Consider the following 19,181-nt stretch of genomic DNA (forward strand, 5'->3'; position numbering starts at 1 on the left):
CAGACGCCAAAACAAAGTAAAACAAACATGCTAACCCAAACACCACCCAGTGCAGTGACGGGGTCACTGTGGCTAACAGGGGAAACATCTTGTGGTCAGCATGGATCCCAGTGCAGTGACAGGGTCACTGTGGCTAACAGGGGAAACACATCTTGTGGTGAGTGTGGATCCCAGTGTCCCTGTGCAGTGACAGGGACGCTATGCTGTAAAAATGGTTCCGTCCTTCGGATGAGACGTAAAAACTGAGGTCCTGACTCTCTGAGGTCATAAAATATTCCTGGGCATCTTTCGAAACTGTAAGGGTGGTACCCCGATGTCCAGGCTAAAATTGCCCACTGTGGCCCTATCAGATCTGGCCTCCTAATCATCCCCTGTATCTAACTGGTGAATTCTCTCCTGCCCCTTAGCTACTCTGTGGTGAGCGTACTGGTGCAGAATGGCTGCCGTCGCATCATCCAGCTGGGTGCTGCACAGTGGTGGTGGCTGAAGTGGCTCCCCATTGGTTCTGCACAGCACTTTGGGTGTTTCCAAAAGCGCAATATAAATGTAACTTTCATTCATTCATTCATAATGACCTTCTTAAAGCAGATGCAAAAAAAGTCCATTTTCTTTTAGCTTGACAGTGCTGTGAAGGAAGAGATGTCATGTGACCCACCTTACATTCCAAACTGCGCCCTGCTTTCGAGGGGCTTCATCAACATATCCTGGGTGTGAGTGGAATGTTACCCACAGATGGCCAGAGTCAGCACCTCATACACATCACATTTACACTTTTATTTCTTCAGCGGATGCCGTTCAGCATCCGATCTTGCCGAGACATACTCCAGACATACTCCATGCACAGCAGAGCCATGGGATATTCTTCTGCTTGGGGGGTAAGAAGGCTACAAACCCTGGGAGACAGCAGGGTTATTTGTTTTAGGAATTTTTTTGAAAAATAAAATAGTATAGAATGAAATGATAATGTTAGATGAAAATCATTCAATCCAGCTTCCAGTCACTTATTCTGAGCAGCGTTAGGGAGCATATGGCGTGTCTGAAGTGAGATAACCAGTCAGCCACAGACATGCGACACAACCCGCATTCAGACACTATGAGCATGTCAGAGATGCCATGTAAGCCTAACTGCACTTCTTTGGTTCTTGTATATTTTGATTGCTAGGGGTGGCACAGTGGTGCAGTGTTTGGCACTGTTGCCTTATACCTCTGGGACCAGGGTCCGAGTCTCTGCCGTGGCTCCGTGTATGTGGAGTGTGCATGTTTCTCCCCCTGTCATTGTGGGGTTTTCCCCCACAGTCCAGAAACATGCTGATGTTAACTGGAGTTACCAGATTGCCTGTGTCAATGCGCCCTGCAGAGGGCCGAGTGCTCCGTCCTGTGCTGTTCCCTGCCTTGTGCCCTGCAGAGGGCCGAGTGCTCCGTCCTGTGCTGTTCCCTGCCTTGGGCCCTGCAGAGGGCCGAGTGCTCCGTCCTGTGCTGTTCCCTGCCTTGGGCCCTGCAGAGGGCCGAGTGCTCCGTCCTGTGCTGTTCCCTGCCTTGGGCCCTGCAGAGGGCCGAGTGCTCCGTCCTGTGCTGTTCCCTGCCTTGCGCCCTGCAGAGGGCCGAGTGCTCCGTCCTGTGCTGTTCCCTGCCTTGCGCCCTGCAGAGGGCCGAGTGCTCCGTCCTGTGCTGTTCCCTGCCTTGCGCCCTGCAGAGGGCCGAGTGCTCCGTCCTGTGCTGTTCCCTGCCTTGTGCCCTGCAGAGGGCCGAGTGCTCCGTCCTGTGCTGTTCCCTGCCTTGTGCCTATAGGCTCCAGACTCCCCGTGACCCTGAAAAGAACAAGCGGTTACAGAAAATGGATGGATATCCTGATTGATGCTAAAATTGTATTATTTTTTTTTTAACTCAACTGGAATGTGTAAAACATGACTTTGATTTTCATTTGAAAATCAAATTTAGGATAATACCCTTGTGATGTGTCACACGGATCATATGGTATATATTCAAATGCAATGTTGCCATATAACTTTGGGAATCTATAGGATTGTATGAGCGCATGATACCTGTGCTTCCAGTTAGTTTTGGGGGGTTGGTTCTGTAATGGTGCCACCTCAGGTTGTGTAAGAACAGGAAACTACAAAGGAATGGTCAACATGCTACAATATAGCCGATTTGGTAGGAAGTTAAACAAGTAAACATTTTCAATGAATATATGCACAGAAAAAGGTGAATTGTGGAAAATGTGGATCTTTCAATTCCACATTATTACATTTGCACTAGTCATTTTATCAAGTTGTGGCATATAGAGAAAATATTATGGAAAAACAAAAAAAAAAATACTACCACTGTAAAGCATAAAATGAAATGTCAGGATATTACAAAACATTGTTCTCCTAAGCATGTACAGTGGAACCTTGGAACTTGAACGCCTCTTAACTTGACTAGTTTGGACATCGAACGGGTTTGCCAATTTTTTTTTTATTAGTACTTCGACTAAAATCTTGGAACTCAACCGTTCCTGCTAAAACCTACTTGGGGCGAGACATGTTCAATTCTCCCGATTTGGACCTCGAACCGGTCGGTCAGGGAAAATCTAGCATAAGGACCCATTTACATTATTCGTTATGGGGAAATTTGACTAGGACCTTGATCAAATTGCAACTCAACCAGCCTTCTGGAACGAATTAAGTTCATGTTCCAAAGTACCAATCTACTATACCGTTCAAAAATTTGGGGTCACTTAGAAATTTCCATGTTTTCCATGAAAAATACATAAAGTGAGATTGAATAGGAAATATAGCTAAATTAATAGGGAATCATCATTGGCAAAGTTAGAAATAATCATTTTTGAAATTAAAATAGAGTTCTTCAGACTTTGCTTTCATCAGAGTCCTCCATTTGCAGCACTGACAGCCTTGTAGACCTTGCCCATTCCAGATGTCAGTTTGCTGAGGTAATCTGATTAGATTTCCCCTCGTGCTTTTGGAAGCATCTCCCACAAGTTGAATTGGCTTGATGGGCACTTCTTACGTACCATTTGGTCAAGCTGCTCCCAAAACAGCTCAATACAGTTCAGATCCCGTGACTGTGCTGCCCACTCCATCATACACAGAACACCAGCTGGCTGTTTCTTCCCTAAATACTTCCTGCACAGTTTTTGGAGCTGTGTTTGGGTCATTGTCCTCCTGCAGGACGAAATCAGCTCCAATCAGCGCCGTCCACAGAGTGTGGCATGGCATTGCAGAATGGAGTGACACAGCCTTCCTTCTTCAAGATCCCTTTCACCCTGTACAAATCTCCCACTTTACCATCACCAAAGCAGCCCCAGACCATCACATTGCCCCCACCATGCTTGACAGATGTCACACATTCCTCCAGCATTTGATCTGTCTCACAAAAAAATTTGATGTGTCTCACAAAACTTCTTGGCACACACACACACACACACACACACAAACATACAAAGAATTAAAGAAATGCTTTAATTCTGAAATGTAAACCTTAGTTAACACACTACAGAAAAAAAAATTCAAAGGAGACTTCAATGCATAATCTTTTTTTTTTTTTATTTGCCAGGATTAGAATGCATTCATGTGCACATATTTTCTTCTTAGTTTTAATACTTGAACTTTTCAATGTGGTGTATCCTGCATCCACAGCAGGTCACCATAAACTGACTGGGAACGCGAGGATAACACAGTACAGAGCAGGGCAATTTAAAGAGGAAGGGGCACCTCTGCAATGAGATGTTTGTTTGCTCTCATGGAGAAAAGATCAGATCAAGAGGTAGTAGAGGATCAAAACGCAACCATAAAACAACATAGATGCTGGAACCACAACCAGCTCCCAGAGACAGCGACCGCTGCAGACACGCACAGTTCCTGCTTATTTCCAGATTCAGTATGACATGTAACCTTCCTTGATCCTAAATGCATTTCCAACCAGCCATTAAAAAGAGGGAAAAAACCCACACCACTGATTAAGTAAAATTCATTCAAAGGGACAATTTATGGAGCACACCAAAGAGTGATCTCAAAACAATATTCTATTTGATTTTGTTTTGTTAAACATTCCATTAGCTGGCCACGGTATACAGAATAATGTGTTTGCAGTTTTCTCATTCTACTTGGTCATGTCCATCAAAAAAGTAGAACATTTACAGAGTATTTGTAGAATTTCCCTCTGAATCTTAGGACCACAAGAATTCAGGTGTACCTGCTAACTGCATCAACCAGAGCAGACAGAAGGACGTCGAGAACAGAGCACCATTCCAAAGGGATCTCAAACACGTAGAAACAAACACACACTGCAATGGAACTAATACCTGGCCCACATCTCTGTAAACACACACTCGCATACTCACCTCCCTCACGCACACACTTCAGCTCAAGGGATAAAAATGAAAAAATGCAATAAAAATAAATTCCATGATATTAACTTTTTCTTATCACTTGCTTTGTATTCTATGTAGTTCCCTCTTCTCATTACTGGAGTTTGTAAAATCAGCAGTAAAAAGGGCCCATCTGTTCCGCTGCTGCCCACATCAGTCTGATTGTATGACCTTTTGCGTCTTTTATGTTGAACTCTGTATGGGCAACTTCACAGACCCCGACCTCCAGTGCGACTTTGAACGTCTCACCTAGCAAGTCTGCGTTGAGTCTTTTTTTATTAATTAAATTCCTAGCTTCCATTTTCCATTTGTTGTTGGTTAAGAATTCTGTTCCGTGAACCTGAGTCCAGGCTGGTGTGAGAGTGGCGGTGGGGGCTGGGTGGGGTGAGGAGGGCGAGGAAAAAAAAAAACCTGCAGGGGTGGTGGGGTGGGGGTTTAGCGCAACCACAGTTTCAGTCGTAGTGCATCCACCCCATTTAAATAATAGCGGAAGAGGCGCTTGTCCCTCACAAAGCCCAGATTCTCGTAGAGTTTCAGCGCTGACTTGTTGGTGATCTCAGTTTCCAGCACTACCTGCAGCACAAAAAAGAAAAACAAAGATGCTTTTAAATGACACACAGCAACTAGCCTGTTAAGAAATAAGACCCAATCTTACAGAAACACAAAAATCCAACTTATAGTAAAGTACTATTGTTATTCCTATGTGACAGCAACACAGAGACAGTTACATGGGAACAAGCCCTCAGAGTGACGGGGATTCGTACCTCATCGCAGTCGCCATCGACCATGGCATAGATCGCATTCTTGACCAAATTAGTACCTGAAACAGAGCCGCATATCCCATGTCAAAAGAGGCAGGGCAGGCGCACCAGACAGCACCCCTCCTGGTCACGGGTTGGATCTGCACAAAGGGTGTCAGGTCTCACCAATGCTTTTCCTGCGATACTTGGAGTCCACAGCGAGCATTGCGATGTAGCCCCGACGGAACATCTTCTTGTGCATGTCCAGTTTGCACACAATGGCGCCCACACATTCGCTACGCACCATAGCCTGAGGAGCACAAACAAGCCAGCCGATGACGGGGCACAGCCAGTATCACCCAATGTTAGCGATCATACGCAAACTCCGCCACAACAGCCTGCAGTTCCACTAATAACAGGCAACTGGATGCTCATTAAGCTGTCATTAAACAAGGGAACCAAACAGATTACCTGTGGCATAATACTGCCGAAACCAGCAAAGTTGGGCATTCAGAGTGAAACAAACTTTTCCTGAATGGTTTATGTAAGGTTTATCCCCAACATTACTGGAGTTTGCTTGAAACCCATTGCCAGATAAATCACCATCAAACTGAACCAGTTACCTACACAAAGTAATTCACCAGCAGAATGCAGTAAAATGTATTAAGCAAAATGCATATGAATTTGATAAAAACATCTCAAACGGCTTCCTTCATTTCATCCACAGGTTAATGTGAAAAACTAATTATCCACCTACATTTATGCATTTTTTAACTGGAACTCACAGGATGTGCACTGTACCTACCTAAGCAAGTCTTTAGTTTGGGATGTAGGTATTTGGTATTTGGCAGGCATTATGACTGTCCAACACAGGGCATATCTACCTCCGCTTTCGTTTTAATATACGGACCAGCTTAAATATGCAGTAAAGAACTAGCAGTCTTCATATTTGTGGTTCCTCTAAAATACAATAATTACTTTTGCAAATGGCACAAAGTGGTTTTAGACTGTTACGGTTTCAAAAAAGTCAACAGAAAAAAATCAGAATGAGTTTTTGGACAAAAGACCACATTACACACAGTTGTCATTGAAGTGTTTTAGAATGTGCTGGTTAATTTAAAAACCTATCAATCCCTCCACCTGTTGACTGTTCATCTGTTTGCTGTGCACCTGCAGACAACTTCTTTTCAAACACAAACATGCCCAGGAGGTACACAGGGTAATCGGGGTTAGCTGGGTAATCGGAGTTAGCTGGGTAAGTGGGGTAAGTGGGGTTAGCTGGGTAATCGGGGTACGCGGACTTTGGCCCCTAGGATTCGCTTCTGGTCCTGCACACCTTCCCGTGTGGAGATGCTTAATTTTGTTCCCACCAGTTTTCTAAGCCAGTCGTTTTCAGTTAATAAAAAGCACCATTAATACAATACAAGCCTGAAGTGTATGTTTTCATAAATAAACGATACTTTCAATCCTAAAGCATTAATAGTTCACTGTCTTTTTTCCTATCAGCTTAGCTTATCAATAACAGTTCAACAAAGAATGTGCTATGTCTCATTTAACAAGATTGCAATGACAGCTAAAGTGCATTAACTGGGAATTAACTTAAAACAATAGTGAGAATAATGCTGGAAGAAAATACAGAGATTACCCAGGGAACATCAAAGCAAAGGCTGAAAACCACAGAACTATTGGGAGATACACTGAGTGTATGACCAGTCACACACACTTTTCCCAGTAAGGAGCAGGTGTGAGCCACAACGAATGCCAGGGCGATGCTTTAGACACAACCTGCGCCAATAAGCACAGAACACACAAGAACAACCACCACTGCGAACGCACGAGATCGGGAACGTATAATGTTAGCGCTATCAGGCCGTGCATGTGCAATGCGCTAAAGCATAGCTTCACAAGCTACTATAGTGAAATTTAATCTCTGACTACGTGTTAGGCCACGGCAGAAATCCTCAAGGCATGACAGTTTAATCTTTGTACTTATATCAATGTTAGCCTGCGTCATCTGTATTATTTTGTAAGCGAGCGATTACCAATCCTGGTTAAAGACGTCAGATATCTGTTGCAAGTATGAACAATTATAATATAGAAATTTGTTAAATGGACACATAAAACGACCTTTAAAAATTCAAACACGCTGTTTGTTTTCACTAATGTTACACTGCTCAAAGGGGATGACTTCTCCCTATGCTTTCCCGAGTGCGAAGGACCGGGTGGAGGACATACGTACCAGAAAGCAGAGTTGCGGCCAGTTGTGTATGAAGTACCTGTATGTGTAAATGGAATAGGGCTCGGACAAGTCCTTGGTGATTAGCCTCATTATATCTGGCATCTGCAACTCCGACTCGTATCGTACGTATCGGATGTCGTCGTCGCCCTGCCCTCCTCGATCAGGCAGAGAATTTAGGCTTAGTCTCTCCATGTCCAACACAGGCGTGTTCCCCGTATCCGACTCCACGTCGGCCCGTCGTACTTCGGCTTCCTCTCCATCCTCCGTTATCTTTCTGTCTATAGATGTAAGGTTATCAGTCCTAACCACCCCGTCTCCAACAACGAGCTTGCTTGGGCGGCCATCAGTCCTAGAAATAGTCGGCATATTCTTTATGTTGTTGTTTGAATGGGAGGAAGTGCTTTTTGAACACGAGTTGTACTCTTGACTGGTACTATTTCTGTCGCAAAAATTGTTGTTCTCTACATTGCTTTCCCTGCCCTCGCCGAGCATCGAAGGATCTCCTGCGCAGTCGGGCGTTCTGTGAGCCGGATGATGAGTATTAGGATTACTGTGGACGTCGTTGTGGTGGATGACGAGGGGGTCGTCCTCTGTGCTGCCGATTAAGCCGTTCAGCTGCTGCGGCTGCGTATGTGTGTGGAAGTGCACGGCTGCCGAGAGGGAAAACAGATGATTCCGGTTCGTTTTATTCGCTCCTTTCCCATCACACGTCTGTGATTGTCTTGTCACTGCAGCTGAAGTATCTGCTCGCCCGCACACCCGATCCTCCGATTCCACGCACCCTACAAATCCACTCCCAGCGAAGGGTAGCATTTCAGCCGGGGATGCAGGCAATGCGCTACTAGGCCCAGACGGCACTTCAGCCATTCCACTTCATTCAGATAAAATGTAGACGAATGAAAATCAGCGCGTATAAAACTTTACAGTAAGCAGTCTGCGACTAAAGCCTTAGCTGTACGTGTAAAGACAAAAATAAACAAGTAATTTCCTCTGGTATCTCGGTTCTGCTCTTGTCGGGTTTCGCCTGCCCTCTTCGCTTCCTGCTCTCACTGCCGGAAAGGAGTGCTGCAATGAATGTCAGTGCAGTTACCAGGCGGCGTTTTACGACAGTTAACGTAAGGCAGTAGACGGAAACCTAACGCCCGAGGAAAATGCTTTATTCATTTCTAGTGTGGAAGCACCACGTCTGGCAGGTAGATAACGGTGTATTATATATCTAGTTATACATTAAATTGTAGATATATCATAGTACATTGTAGGTATATCAGAGCATCTATGTAAAAATTTAAAGTGGTAAATTTGGAAACTACATTTGGCTATTACATGATTATTATTATTATTATTATTATTATTATATCCAATTATAGAGTCCCTACTTCTCTCTGTTCTGCGAAAGTAAAGTGGTGGTACACCAGTTTTCTCTCAGTTGAATAACTAAGTCAGGCTGATTAGCGTCTCTAAGTTGCCCCTTGTGGATCTATGCCCCCTGCTTTGAACTGGAGTCCCATTCCGGGTCTTGTGCCCTAATCAGGGTATTAGAAGATGGTTGGATGGTCTATTAATTCGACTTCGTCTATTTCCCCACTAGATGGAGACAAACACATGATACTAAATGCTACGAAGTACATAACAGCATATATGTGCCCAGTCCATCACGCGCTTTGCTTTGCGTATTGACTGAGAAAATGTATGAAAGACCCAGTTTGGAAGGAAATGTCAATAATGTCATGTTTCCATTACGGAACTTAGCGACTGTGAATGAATGTCAGAAATATTTTACTATTGCAAATAATTTTTCTGAAGTGTTTTGTATGCATGAGGAGTGATTAAGGGAAACAATTATATACTGTGTAAAAAAAAGTTATATTAACTATTGTAAATATTCAGGTAGAGAATGGAGATGTTCTGTAGCTTTTGTTAATTGCACATGTTTTCTGACAGAAGGTGCATCTACATGGGCATCCTCCATCGTTTACACGGGCACCATCCATCAGGTACACGGGTACCAATCATCGTTTACACGGGTACCATCCATTATTTACACGGGTACCAATCATCGTTTACACGGGTACCATCCATTATTTACACGGGTACCATCCATCAGGTACACGGGTACCATCCATTATTTACACGGGTACCATCCATCAGGTACACGGGTACCATCCATTATTTACACGGGTACCATCCATCAGGTACACGGGTACCATCCATTATTTACACGGGTACCATCCATCAGGTACACGGGTACCATCCATTATTTACACGGGTACCATCCATCTGAATATGCATATTACCAAGGCTTAAATATCTGCTGACAGTCAGTATTAGAGTATAATACTAAAATATATACCTTTCATATGCCATCCCATGTATATCTTGTTTCAGTGTTACGTTAGAATCTCCTCGTCTAGGTTACACTCCGCCTTTTATCAAATGTATTCCTCTCACGTTTTCCTTTTGTTCAGCCGGTTCTAATTTTTCCAGGTAATAGTGCTCACATGCCGTCGCACTTCTCCTGCTCACTGTGTCAGCAAGGCAGGTTTCTCTCACCTTTCCTTCATCCACCGTTCAGAGTGTGTTTGAGCATCGCTGCAGAAGGAGCTAGTCTGACAGGTGCAGATATGGTCTGGGGTCGGCCAGCTGGGTAACTCCTGTAAAGTGCTGCTCCTCATTTGTGCCACTGCTGATGGAGTCCATCCTGCAGCTTCAGCTTCAGCTTCCTGCACTGTGGGGCCTGGACCTTGTTTAGGGACAGGAGGGGGAGCAGATAATCCCAAGTAGGTGGCCTGAGTGGAGAGTCTGAAAAAGAAAACCGGTGGAATCGCTTGTCTACTGCACTTTAGTCACAGTGCTGAGCCACAATATCACTGGGTAATGATAAGGTCGGCCCCTCTATATTAATTATGCTCCCCACCTTTAAGAATGCTAAAATTGCTCATGGTGTGGGATTATAGGGTGAGCCACTGCTTGGCTGCAGATAACTAAACAATACATGAGTCTATAGGTATCATTTATAGCCGGTTTATCTATCAGGTATTCGATCATTAAGGGCGCTCAAAGGTTTGCACAAAACATCAATCATTCATCCATCTTCCAACCTCTAGTCAATTACAGGATGCCTGCAGCCTGTCCCATAGAGCACAAGGCAGGGGACACCCTGGACGGGACGCCAATCCATCAGAGGGCACGGGGCAGGGGACACCCTGGACGGGATCCCAGTCCATCAGAGGGCACAGGGTAGGGGACACCCTGGATGGGATCCCAGTCCATCAGAGGTCACGGGGCAGGGGACACCCTGGACGGGATCCCAGTCCATCAGAGGGCACGGGGCAGGGGACACCCTGGACGGGATCCCAGTCCATCAGAGGGCACGGGGTAGGGGACACCCTGGATGGGATCCCAGTCCATCAGAGGGCACGGGGCAGGGGACACCCTGGATGGGATGCCAATCCATCAGAGGGCACGGGGCAGTGGACACCCTGGACGGGATCCCAGTCCATCAGAGGGCACGGGGCAGGGGACACCCTGGACGGGATCCCAGTCCATCAGAGGGCACGGGGCAGGGGACACCCTGGACGGGATGCCAGTCCATCAGAGGGCACGGGGCAGGGGACACCCTGGACGGGATGCCAGTCCATCAGAGGGCACGGGGCAGGGGACACCCTGGACGGGATGCCAGTCCAGCAGAGGCCACGGGGCAGGGGACACCCTGGACGGGATGCCAGTCCATCAGAGGGCACGGGGCAGGGGACACCCTGGACGGGATGCCAGTCCATCAGAGGGCACAGGGCAGGGGACACCCTGGACGGGATGCCAGTCCACAAGAGGGCACACACATACACACAATGGGAGATTCTGAAATACCATTTCATCTGTTTCATCACATCTTTTTCTATAACCACAAGCTAGTCAGTACTGCGACCTTCTGGGCTCAGAGTGAATAGTTGTCACTTTAGTTAATGTTTTTTTTATGTTAACAGCACAGACTTTGTATCCGCAGCTGTCATGGATCCCACCCCACACCTGGCAGGACGCTTCGTTCGGGTTTCAGCCATGTGACTGGACCCCCCCCCCCCCCCCCCACACACACACACACACACACACACACACACACACACACACACACCTGGCAGGACGCTTCGTTCGGGTTTCAGCCATGTGACTGGACCCCCCCCCCACACACACACACACACACACACACACACACCTGGCAGGACGCTTCGTTCGGGTTTCAGCCATGTGACTGGACCCCCCCCCCCCCCACACACACACACACACACACACACACACACCTGGCAGGACGCTTCGTTCGGGTTTCAGCCATGTGACTGGACCCCCCCCCCCCCCCCCACACACACACACACACACACTTGGCAGGACGCTTCGTTCAGGTTCGTAGCCATGTGGCCGACCCCCCCCCCCCACCCACACACACACACACACACACACACTTGACAGGACGCTTCACTTAACCCAGGACCTGCTGTGCAGTATTTCTAAAGATTATCCTTCGGTTGATCATGTCAGAATGTGCGTGACTGATACTGGCTGACACTGTATGCTGTGTTATGTACACATAACATTTTCTCACTCAAACAAGAGCAAAGTCCAAAACAAAAAATACAATGTTAGGAAGGCTAACTTTAATGGTATGAGACTGAAACTAGAAACTGGATGGAATTAAATAGCAAAATTGTTGAAGAGGCATGGGAATTTTTTAAAGCACATTGTTGCAAGTGCAGAAGGACTTCCTACCTGATTCCAGCAAAACTAAATCTAGAAAACTGCAGCCAGGGTGGTTTACTAAGGAAATTAAGAATAAAGTCAGGAGGAAAAGGGCTAATCACTAATTTGCAGGATGGTAAGGGCCTTATAATTGAAAATGAAATTGATATAGTAAATGAGTTTAATGATTCTTTTCCTCGGGTGTTCACAGTAGAGGACATGAGTAACTTACCACCATTTAGTACAAATACAGCGTCTATGACCAATATATGTATACTGTAACTGAGGCTCATGTGGTACAAAGCCTAGCTAAGCTCAAAATAAATAAATCGCAGGGTCCTGAAGGCATCTTACCTATAGTTTTAAAAGAGATGAGGGACATTATTAGCCAACCTTTAACTTTACTATTCCAGAAATCCTTATCTACTGGTGTGGTACCTTCTGATTGGAAGCATGCTAATATGACACCCATATTCAAACAGCATATACTTATGGTATATAAGATTCCAACAGGTCTGGATGCTGTTCAGGCAAACGGCTACTTTAATATTATTTTAAATGCAAGAACTTGTGGCCATAGGTGGAAATTAGCTGGAAAACATTTTAAACTGAATTTAAGAAAGTACTTCTTTACACAGCGTGTAGTTAGAGTATGGAATAGTCTTCCTGTTAGTGTGGCGGAAGCTAAAACCCTGGGTTCCTTTAAATCAGAGCTAGATAAGATTTTAACAACTCTGAGCTATCTAACTGGAGCTTCAGCCGTGACACTCTACGCTGAAAATATACTTCCATTCCTCCCAGGGATAACTGGGAACCTGTCCCAAAATTCCACAAAGGTGCATGAGAAGCAGCTCTCCGCGTGGGGGGGGGGCAGGTTCCTCTGAGCAGCACGGGCCGTGCATTTCCAGGAAGACAAACGCCAGACGTGAGGAAACAGTAGGCTAATTTAAATCTGACAGGTAATACTGAACACATACCATAAATTCAGCATTAAATGCTTGTACTTTTGTGATTTAGAAATTAAAATACTTCAAAGCTATTTAAAAATGTATTAGTTATCTGAAGCTGATGAGACGGATGTCTTTATTCTTATTGTACATGTGCAACAAAACTCTGCAAGCTTTACCACAGATGCTAATCATCAGAGAGCACAGCTTTGGAGGTGAATGCTTTTTTTTGTCCATTTCTGAAAATAAAATGTATTTTTTAAATCTTCAGAAGTGCAAATCTTCAGTGATCCTTTCCTCTTCTGTACCAAACCTTCAGACAGATGACACACATATGAGGCTCTGGGTATCTTCTTGCAAGGCAGAACATGTTTCACAGCAAGACCTGCTGACCTTTCACAGCTCAGGGTACTAGGGAAGCCGTAAGGCATTTGGAGTAATTTCCCTGTTTAATTATGCAGCTGTGCTAATTAGTTCAGCTACTCTCCTCAGCATGATTTGCTGCACACTGACAAACACTAGAATGCACATGGAACAGTGTAGCTTATTATGGGATTTGAACATTGTTATGTAATGGGCACAATAGCACGTTACGGTTATGTACTTTATATACTTCATCATCCTGCTTGACTCCTTCTGTCAGAAAAAGGGCTTTATTATGCTGAGAAGTCGTCCAGCCTCAGTAATCAAACTAGAAAACATCATCAGGGTGGTGAAGGCATCCAGTGGCTGGCATGAGCTCCCAGAAAGAGCAGAGAAATTACGCTGTTCAGCTAATGTCCCAGCTGCGTTTCCTACACCATGAACTGGTCTCTGCTTCCACAAACTTTGAAATCCCGCCTCATATTTGGTCATAACTCAGTACAGAGTAAGATGTAATGTCATCTGAGTGTGAGAACATCAAGGGGTCAGATCGCGCGGAAGCATCCACACACCTGCCCAATTTTGGCACTGTTTGTGTGTGCAGACTATCCCTCTGCATGTTCCCTTACGTCATCGGGACTCTGAGGATGACTCTCAGGGGGCTCCTGCTCAGCTCCTCCCCTGGGGGCCCGTATGCTGTCATCCCATGTGACGTCCCTGGTGTCTCCGGGTCAATCAGGCCCCCTCAGTCCTGCCAGCAAAGCCGAACCAGCAGAGGCTTCTCCTACGACAGATCTGTGTGTCTCGAGGCTCAGTGCTTGTCCAGCTCCAAAGGGGGGGTAGCCCCACCCTGCTGACCCCCCTCAACCCCCCAAAACACACACATCACATATAATGAAGAAACGCAGCTGATCGTCTCTGACAAGCCGTAGCTCCGTCACAGCTGTGGCAGACATCAGGCAATGGCCTTAAACTGCCAATCATCAACATGAATGAAATTATTTTTGATTTATTTTTTTTCCTATTAATTTATATAACATATATCCATCAGTAACACAAGCCAAGGATCTGCTGGCCACTCTGTTAATGTCTCCAGTGAAATGCTGATGCAGTTGAATTCTGCAGGAAACACACCAGGGTGGGCAGGCTAGAGCGGAAAGCCAGTGTCTTTGGTTTCCCTGTTTAATGTGCAGCCTCCACAGAACCAGCGTGATTCTCCAGGTGTAACTGCACACTCACCTCCAGATGCTGCTGCTGTCTGCTCTCAGAATAGCAGATTTATTTTAAGTGCATTACGATCACTTGGACTGATGCACCGGTGTGTGCTTGGTGTGCATGTCTTGGTGTATATGCTTGCTCTGTGTGTCTTGCTGCGTGTGTGTGTGTGTTTTGGTGTGTGTGTGTTCCTCGCTGTATGTGTCTCCCTTGGTGTGTGTGTGTCTTGCTGTGTGTGTGTCTCCCCCTTGGTGTGTGTGTGTGTGTCTTGGTGTGTGTGTGTGTCTTGCTGTGTGTGTGTGTGTCTTGCTGTGTGTGTGTCTCCCTTGGTGTGTGTGTGTGTGTGTGTCTTGCTGTGTGTGTGTCTCCCTTGGTGTGGGTGTGTGTGTCTCCCTTGGTGTGGGTGTGTGTGTCTTGCTGTGTGTGTGTCTCCCTTGGTGTGTGTGTGTCTTGTTGTGTCCCACAGGGCTACATGCCCACAGCCAAGGGAAATGCAAAGTCAGCATTACGCACTGCGAGTTGAGACAGCTCATCTGAATAATAAATCATTCTTGTTCTTTACCAAGCAAAGCCCAGAGAAAGCGACTGACTCATCAGTTTGCATGATATTTATCAAACGGGGCTTGGACAGCCTCTTGGCCGGACGACATACAGCCCCCTTTTACACTGGAGAAGGAAGGGTTCCTGGAGGTGCTTTACTGTCACGTGGTGTGGAGGGGGGCGGAGGCCCCCATGTGGGCCAGCAGCCCATAAGTAGGTGGGTGTAGGCTGGGGGGGTACAGCAGGGAGGCTGTAAAGAGGAACAGCTGATGAGTCGCCCCCCCACTGCCCGGGCTGTGACCTCAAGTCAGCATTTAGGCTCCACTGGAATTTGAAGTCATTAAAACAGCAAACTCCTACTGCTCACTTCCGTCAGACCTTGTGCTCGGCCTGCAGGGCTGCACCACTCAGGGCTCTCAGGGGGGCCGAGGTTGACTGGTGCGATGCATGTCTAAAGGGGGGGTGGGGTGGGGGGGGCAGTTAATGCCAGCAGCCTCTCACAAAATGCAGCTTGAGGTCAGAGTGCAGTTGGGTATGGTGGGGCCTCACAGGATTCATCAGGACATAGAGGAAACAGTGACAGCGTCCCAACAATGCCCAGCTGACAGGCGGTGGGCATGAGTCCGTGTGGGCATGGCTCCCTCCCCGTGGGCCTGTACAGAGCACACTCACTCCGAGGTAAGGAAGAGAGAAGGAGCAACTTGCTTTGTGAAGCCCAGAGCCAGAGCTGCGCCCCCCCCCCAGCATGCCACCCTCCCCGTCATGCTTGTCAAGAACCAAGAGAAGTGTGCTTGGACTCCCCCCCCCAGTACCTCAGGCACACTGTAAGTAAACACACACCCTCCCCCAGTGGCTGAAGGTGGAAATCATGGACACATACATTCATTGCTGCTGTTATTAACTGTCTGTCACACACACCGTGGGAAATTTAGAGATGCTAATTGGCTAATCGCATGCCTTTGGACTGCTGAAAATGAAATCACGTGAACCTCAAACAGATGTACGCAGTACTCACTCTGGCTTCAAGAGCCTGTATGACAGGCAGGCACAGTGGCTGTCCACAGTACTCAGTATCGCACAGTACTCAGTATCGCTTTAAGAGCCTGTATGACAGGCAGGCACAGTGGCTGTCCACAGTACTCAGTATCGCACAGTACTCAGTATCGCTTTAAGAGCCTGTATGACAGGCAGGCACAGTGGCTGTCCACAGTACTCAGTATCGCACAGTACTCAGTATCGCTTTAAGAGCCTGTATGACAGGCAGGCACAGTGGCTGTCCACAGTACTCAGTATCGCACAGTACTCAGTATCGCTTTAAGAGCCTCTGTGTCAGGCAGGTGCAGTGGCTGAAGGGTGGCACTCTGTCCACAGTACTCAGTATCGCACAGTACTCAGTATCGCACAGTACTCAGTATCGCACAGTACTCAGTATCGCTTTAAGAGCCTCTGTGTCAGGCAGGTGCAGTGGCTGAAGGGTGGCACTCTGTCCACAGTACTCAGTATCGCACAGTACTCAGTATCGCACAGTACTCAGTATCGCACAGTACTCAGTATCGCACAGTACTCAGTATCGCTTTAAGAGCCTCTGTGTCAGGCAGGTGCAGTGGCTGAAGGGTGGCACTCTGTCCACAGTACTCAGTATCGCACAGTACTCAGTATCGCTTTAAGAGCCTGTATGACAGGCAGGCACAGTGGCTGTCCACAGTACTCAGTATCGCACAGTACTCAGTATCGCTTTAAGAGCCTCTGTGTCAGGCAGGTGCAGTGGCTGAAGGGTGGCACTCTGTCCATGGTACTCAGTATTGCACAGTACTCAGTATCGCTTTAAGAACATGCATGACAGGCAGGCACAGTGTCTGCATAGCACCTTGGCTGTGGGTGTCCATCTCTCCCTGGGACCATCCAGTATGACTCCTGCATGTAGCCCTGTGTTCAATGGCGATGGTTCAAAGTGCTCTGGGAGTCTCCCTAACCTGTTGATATGTGACTGCATGTGAGGGCTGCACTGGCATCCCATCCAGGGCACTTTTCAACCTCCAGACTCACTCTGCTGGATGCAAGGTGATGGAAAACAGTGGATATTTAACTGGAGTTGAGAAATATTAGATATAATATAAAACAAAACATTTGCTGCATAAAGCATTGCATTAGGTGCCCATTAAAAATATAACATTTGTGTGTATCTGAAAATTTGAGCAATAAGTGGGGAAGTGCTAAGTGACAGCTGTGCTTTACATCCCATCAAAACGGGGAATTTATGGCATCTTCAAAAAGCTCTGCTTTACACATTTCCAAAGGTCAATAGATACATATCGTGCTTGGGGAAATCACTGATTTAAACACAGTTATTTTGAACATTAGTCACTGGCAGAGTTAGGCCTTGTATACATCTACAAACATTTGAGGTTTGATGAAAGAACAGGGGGCGGAGCCCAAGCTGTCATGTCAAAGCTGTGTGCGGGAGGCGGAGCCCAAACTGTCATGTCAAGGCTGTGTGCGGGAGGCGGAGCCCAAGCTGTCATGTCAAGGCTGTGTGCGGGAGGCGGAGCCCAAGCTGTCATGTCAAGGCTGTGTGCGGGAGGCGGAGCCCAAGCTGTCATGTCAAGGCTGTGTGCGGGAGGCGGCGCCCAAGCTGTCATGTCAAGGCTGTGTGCGGGAGGCGGAGCCCAAGCTGTCATGTCAAGGCTGTGTGCGGGAGGCGGAGCCCAAGCTGTCATGTCAAGGCTGTGTGCGGGAGGCGGAGCCCAAGCTGTCATGTCAAGGCTGTGTGCGGGAGGCGGAGCCCAAGCTGTCATGTCAAAGCTGTGTGCGGGAGGCGGAGCCCAGTGCAACAGTAACAAGAGTGAAAGTGAAATGGCTCAATCCCAGTATTTTTATGCCGTTACCATCCAAAGGCAACACAGAGATACATAATGCAAAAGCCAAAGCCCTGAGTGATGGGGGAAAGCAGCGTGGTTTGATGAGTCACATGGTTTGATGAGTCACCTCTTCACTCACCCTACATTCTAAAGAGAAGAGTGTGAAGTAGATTTTAACCTCCACAAATCCCCAAAGAACCAGAGGCTTTTCTTCCAGACGGAGAATAAAATATCCTACTGCACACTGTTCAGGATGTGTATGACAACGCTCTAAGAAGGACTGAAGCTGTTATGAAGACAAAGCGGCCAGACTTAAGAGATCCTTGACATTCATGTAATATTAGGGGTTTCCATGATTTTGACTATATGGATGTATGTTAACACAAGCGTATTAACTAAAACAAATTAATGATCTGTACTTTGCTGGACTCTAGTGTCAGCTGGTGGGTGGCAGGCAATCAAATTAAACTAAACACAGCAGAGGTGGCTGGGAGGTGCACTGATACCAGTCAAAAAAGTGAGGAGAGTAACTGTGCCATGAATCACCATCACCAGAGGAGGATAGTTCAGGTCCAAGAACAAAAAATCCAGACCAAGCTTTTGTTTCGACCAATCAGTTGAGAACAGGGTGAATTTCCCATACCTTCTTAACGCTACGTCATTTGTAAGTTCGTAAGATAGAACTACGAATGAAATATTGTTAAGGCTTTGGAAAGCTCACCCAATAAACAGTCACTGAGTACTCAACTGATTGGTTAAAACAAAATCTTGGTCTGGACTCTCTGGACCTCAACTATACATCTCTGACCATTACCTTTCACAGGGTTAAATTATGTCATTTATATAGAACAATGTTCACTGATACAGTTAGAAATTGTCTGAACCGTTGTTCAACTGCTTCGATTCAGAACAAAAACGACTCCATCCGTGCACCTTGCAGCCGCAAGTCAGTTAGGGTGACAGGAGGCCGGTATATCACAGAATATTGATTCCATGACTGCAAATACAGAACTGCAAGCTGGCTACAGTGTGTCCTGCCCCGCTTCCAAGTCCTAGAAAACCTTTTCCACTATTCCAGTGATTGAATGACACACTTGTAACCAAGGCTACATTTTCATGGAAACCTTACTAGTGAGCCCGAGTGTAATCCCATCTGTGATTAACTCTGAAGCAGCTGCAGATTAA

At 46.6% G+C, this 19,181-nt stretch overlaps 1 protein-coding gene across 1 annotated transcript; it reads right to left on the minus strand.

Moving 5' to 3' along the window:
• Nucleotides 1–4,416: 4,416 nt before the first annotated feature.
• LOC111844473 (uncharacterized) lies at nucleotides 4,417–8,429 on the minus strand. Its single transcript, XM_023812977.2, has 4 exons — nucleotides 7,349–8,429; nucleotides 5,296–5,419; nucleotides 5,134–5,189; nucleotides 4,417–4,942 (listed from the first exon to the last, which is right to left on the minus strand). Exons 1-4 carry the CDS (start codon nucleotides 8,213–8,215, stop codon nucleotides 4,805–4,807), a joined length of 1,185 nt encoding a protein of 394 aa, XP_023668745.1. The 5' UTR covers nucleotides 8,216–8,429; the 3' UTR covers nucleotides 4,417–4,804.
• Between the last annotated feature and the right edge of the window lie 10,752 nt (nucleotides 8,430–19,181).

This window comes from Paramormyrops kingsleyae, chromosome 19 (assembly GCF_048594095.1).
Source record: "Paramormyrops kingsleyae isolate MSU_618 chromosome 19, PKINGS_0.4, whole genome shotgun sequence".
NCBI lineage: Eukaryota > Metazoa > Chordata > Actinopteri > Osteoglossiformes > Mormyridae > Paramormyrops > Paramormyrops kingsleyae.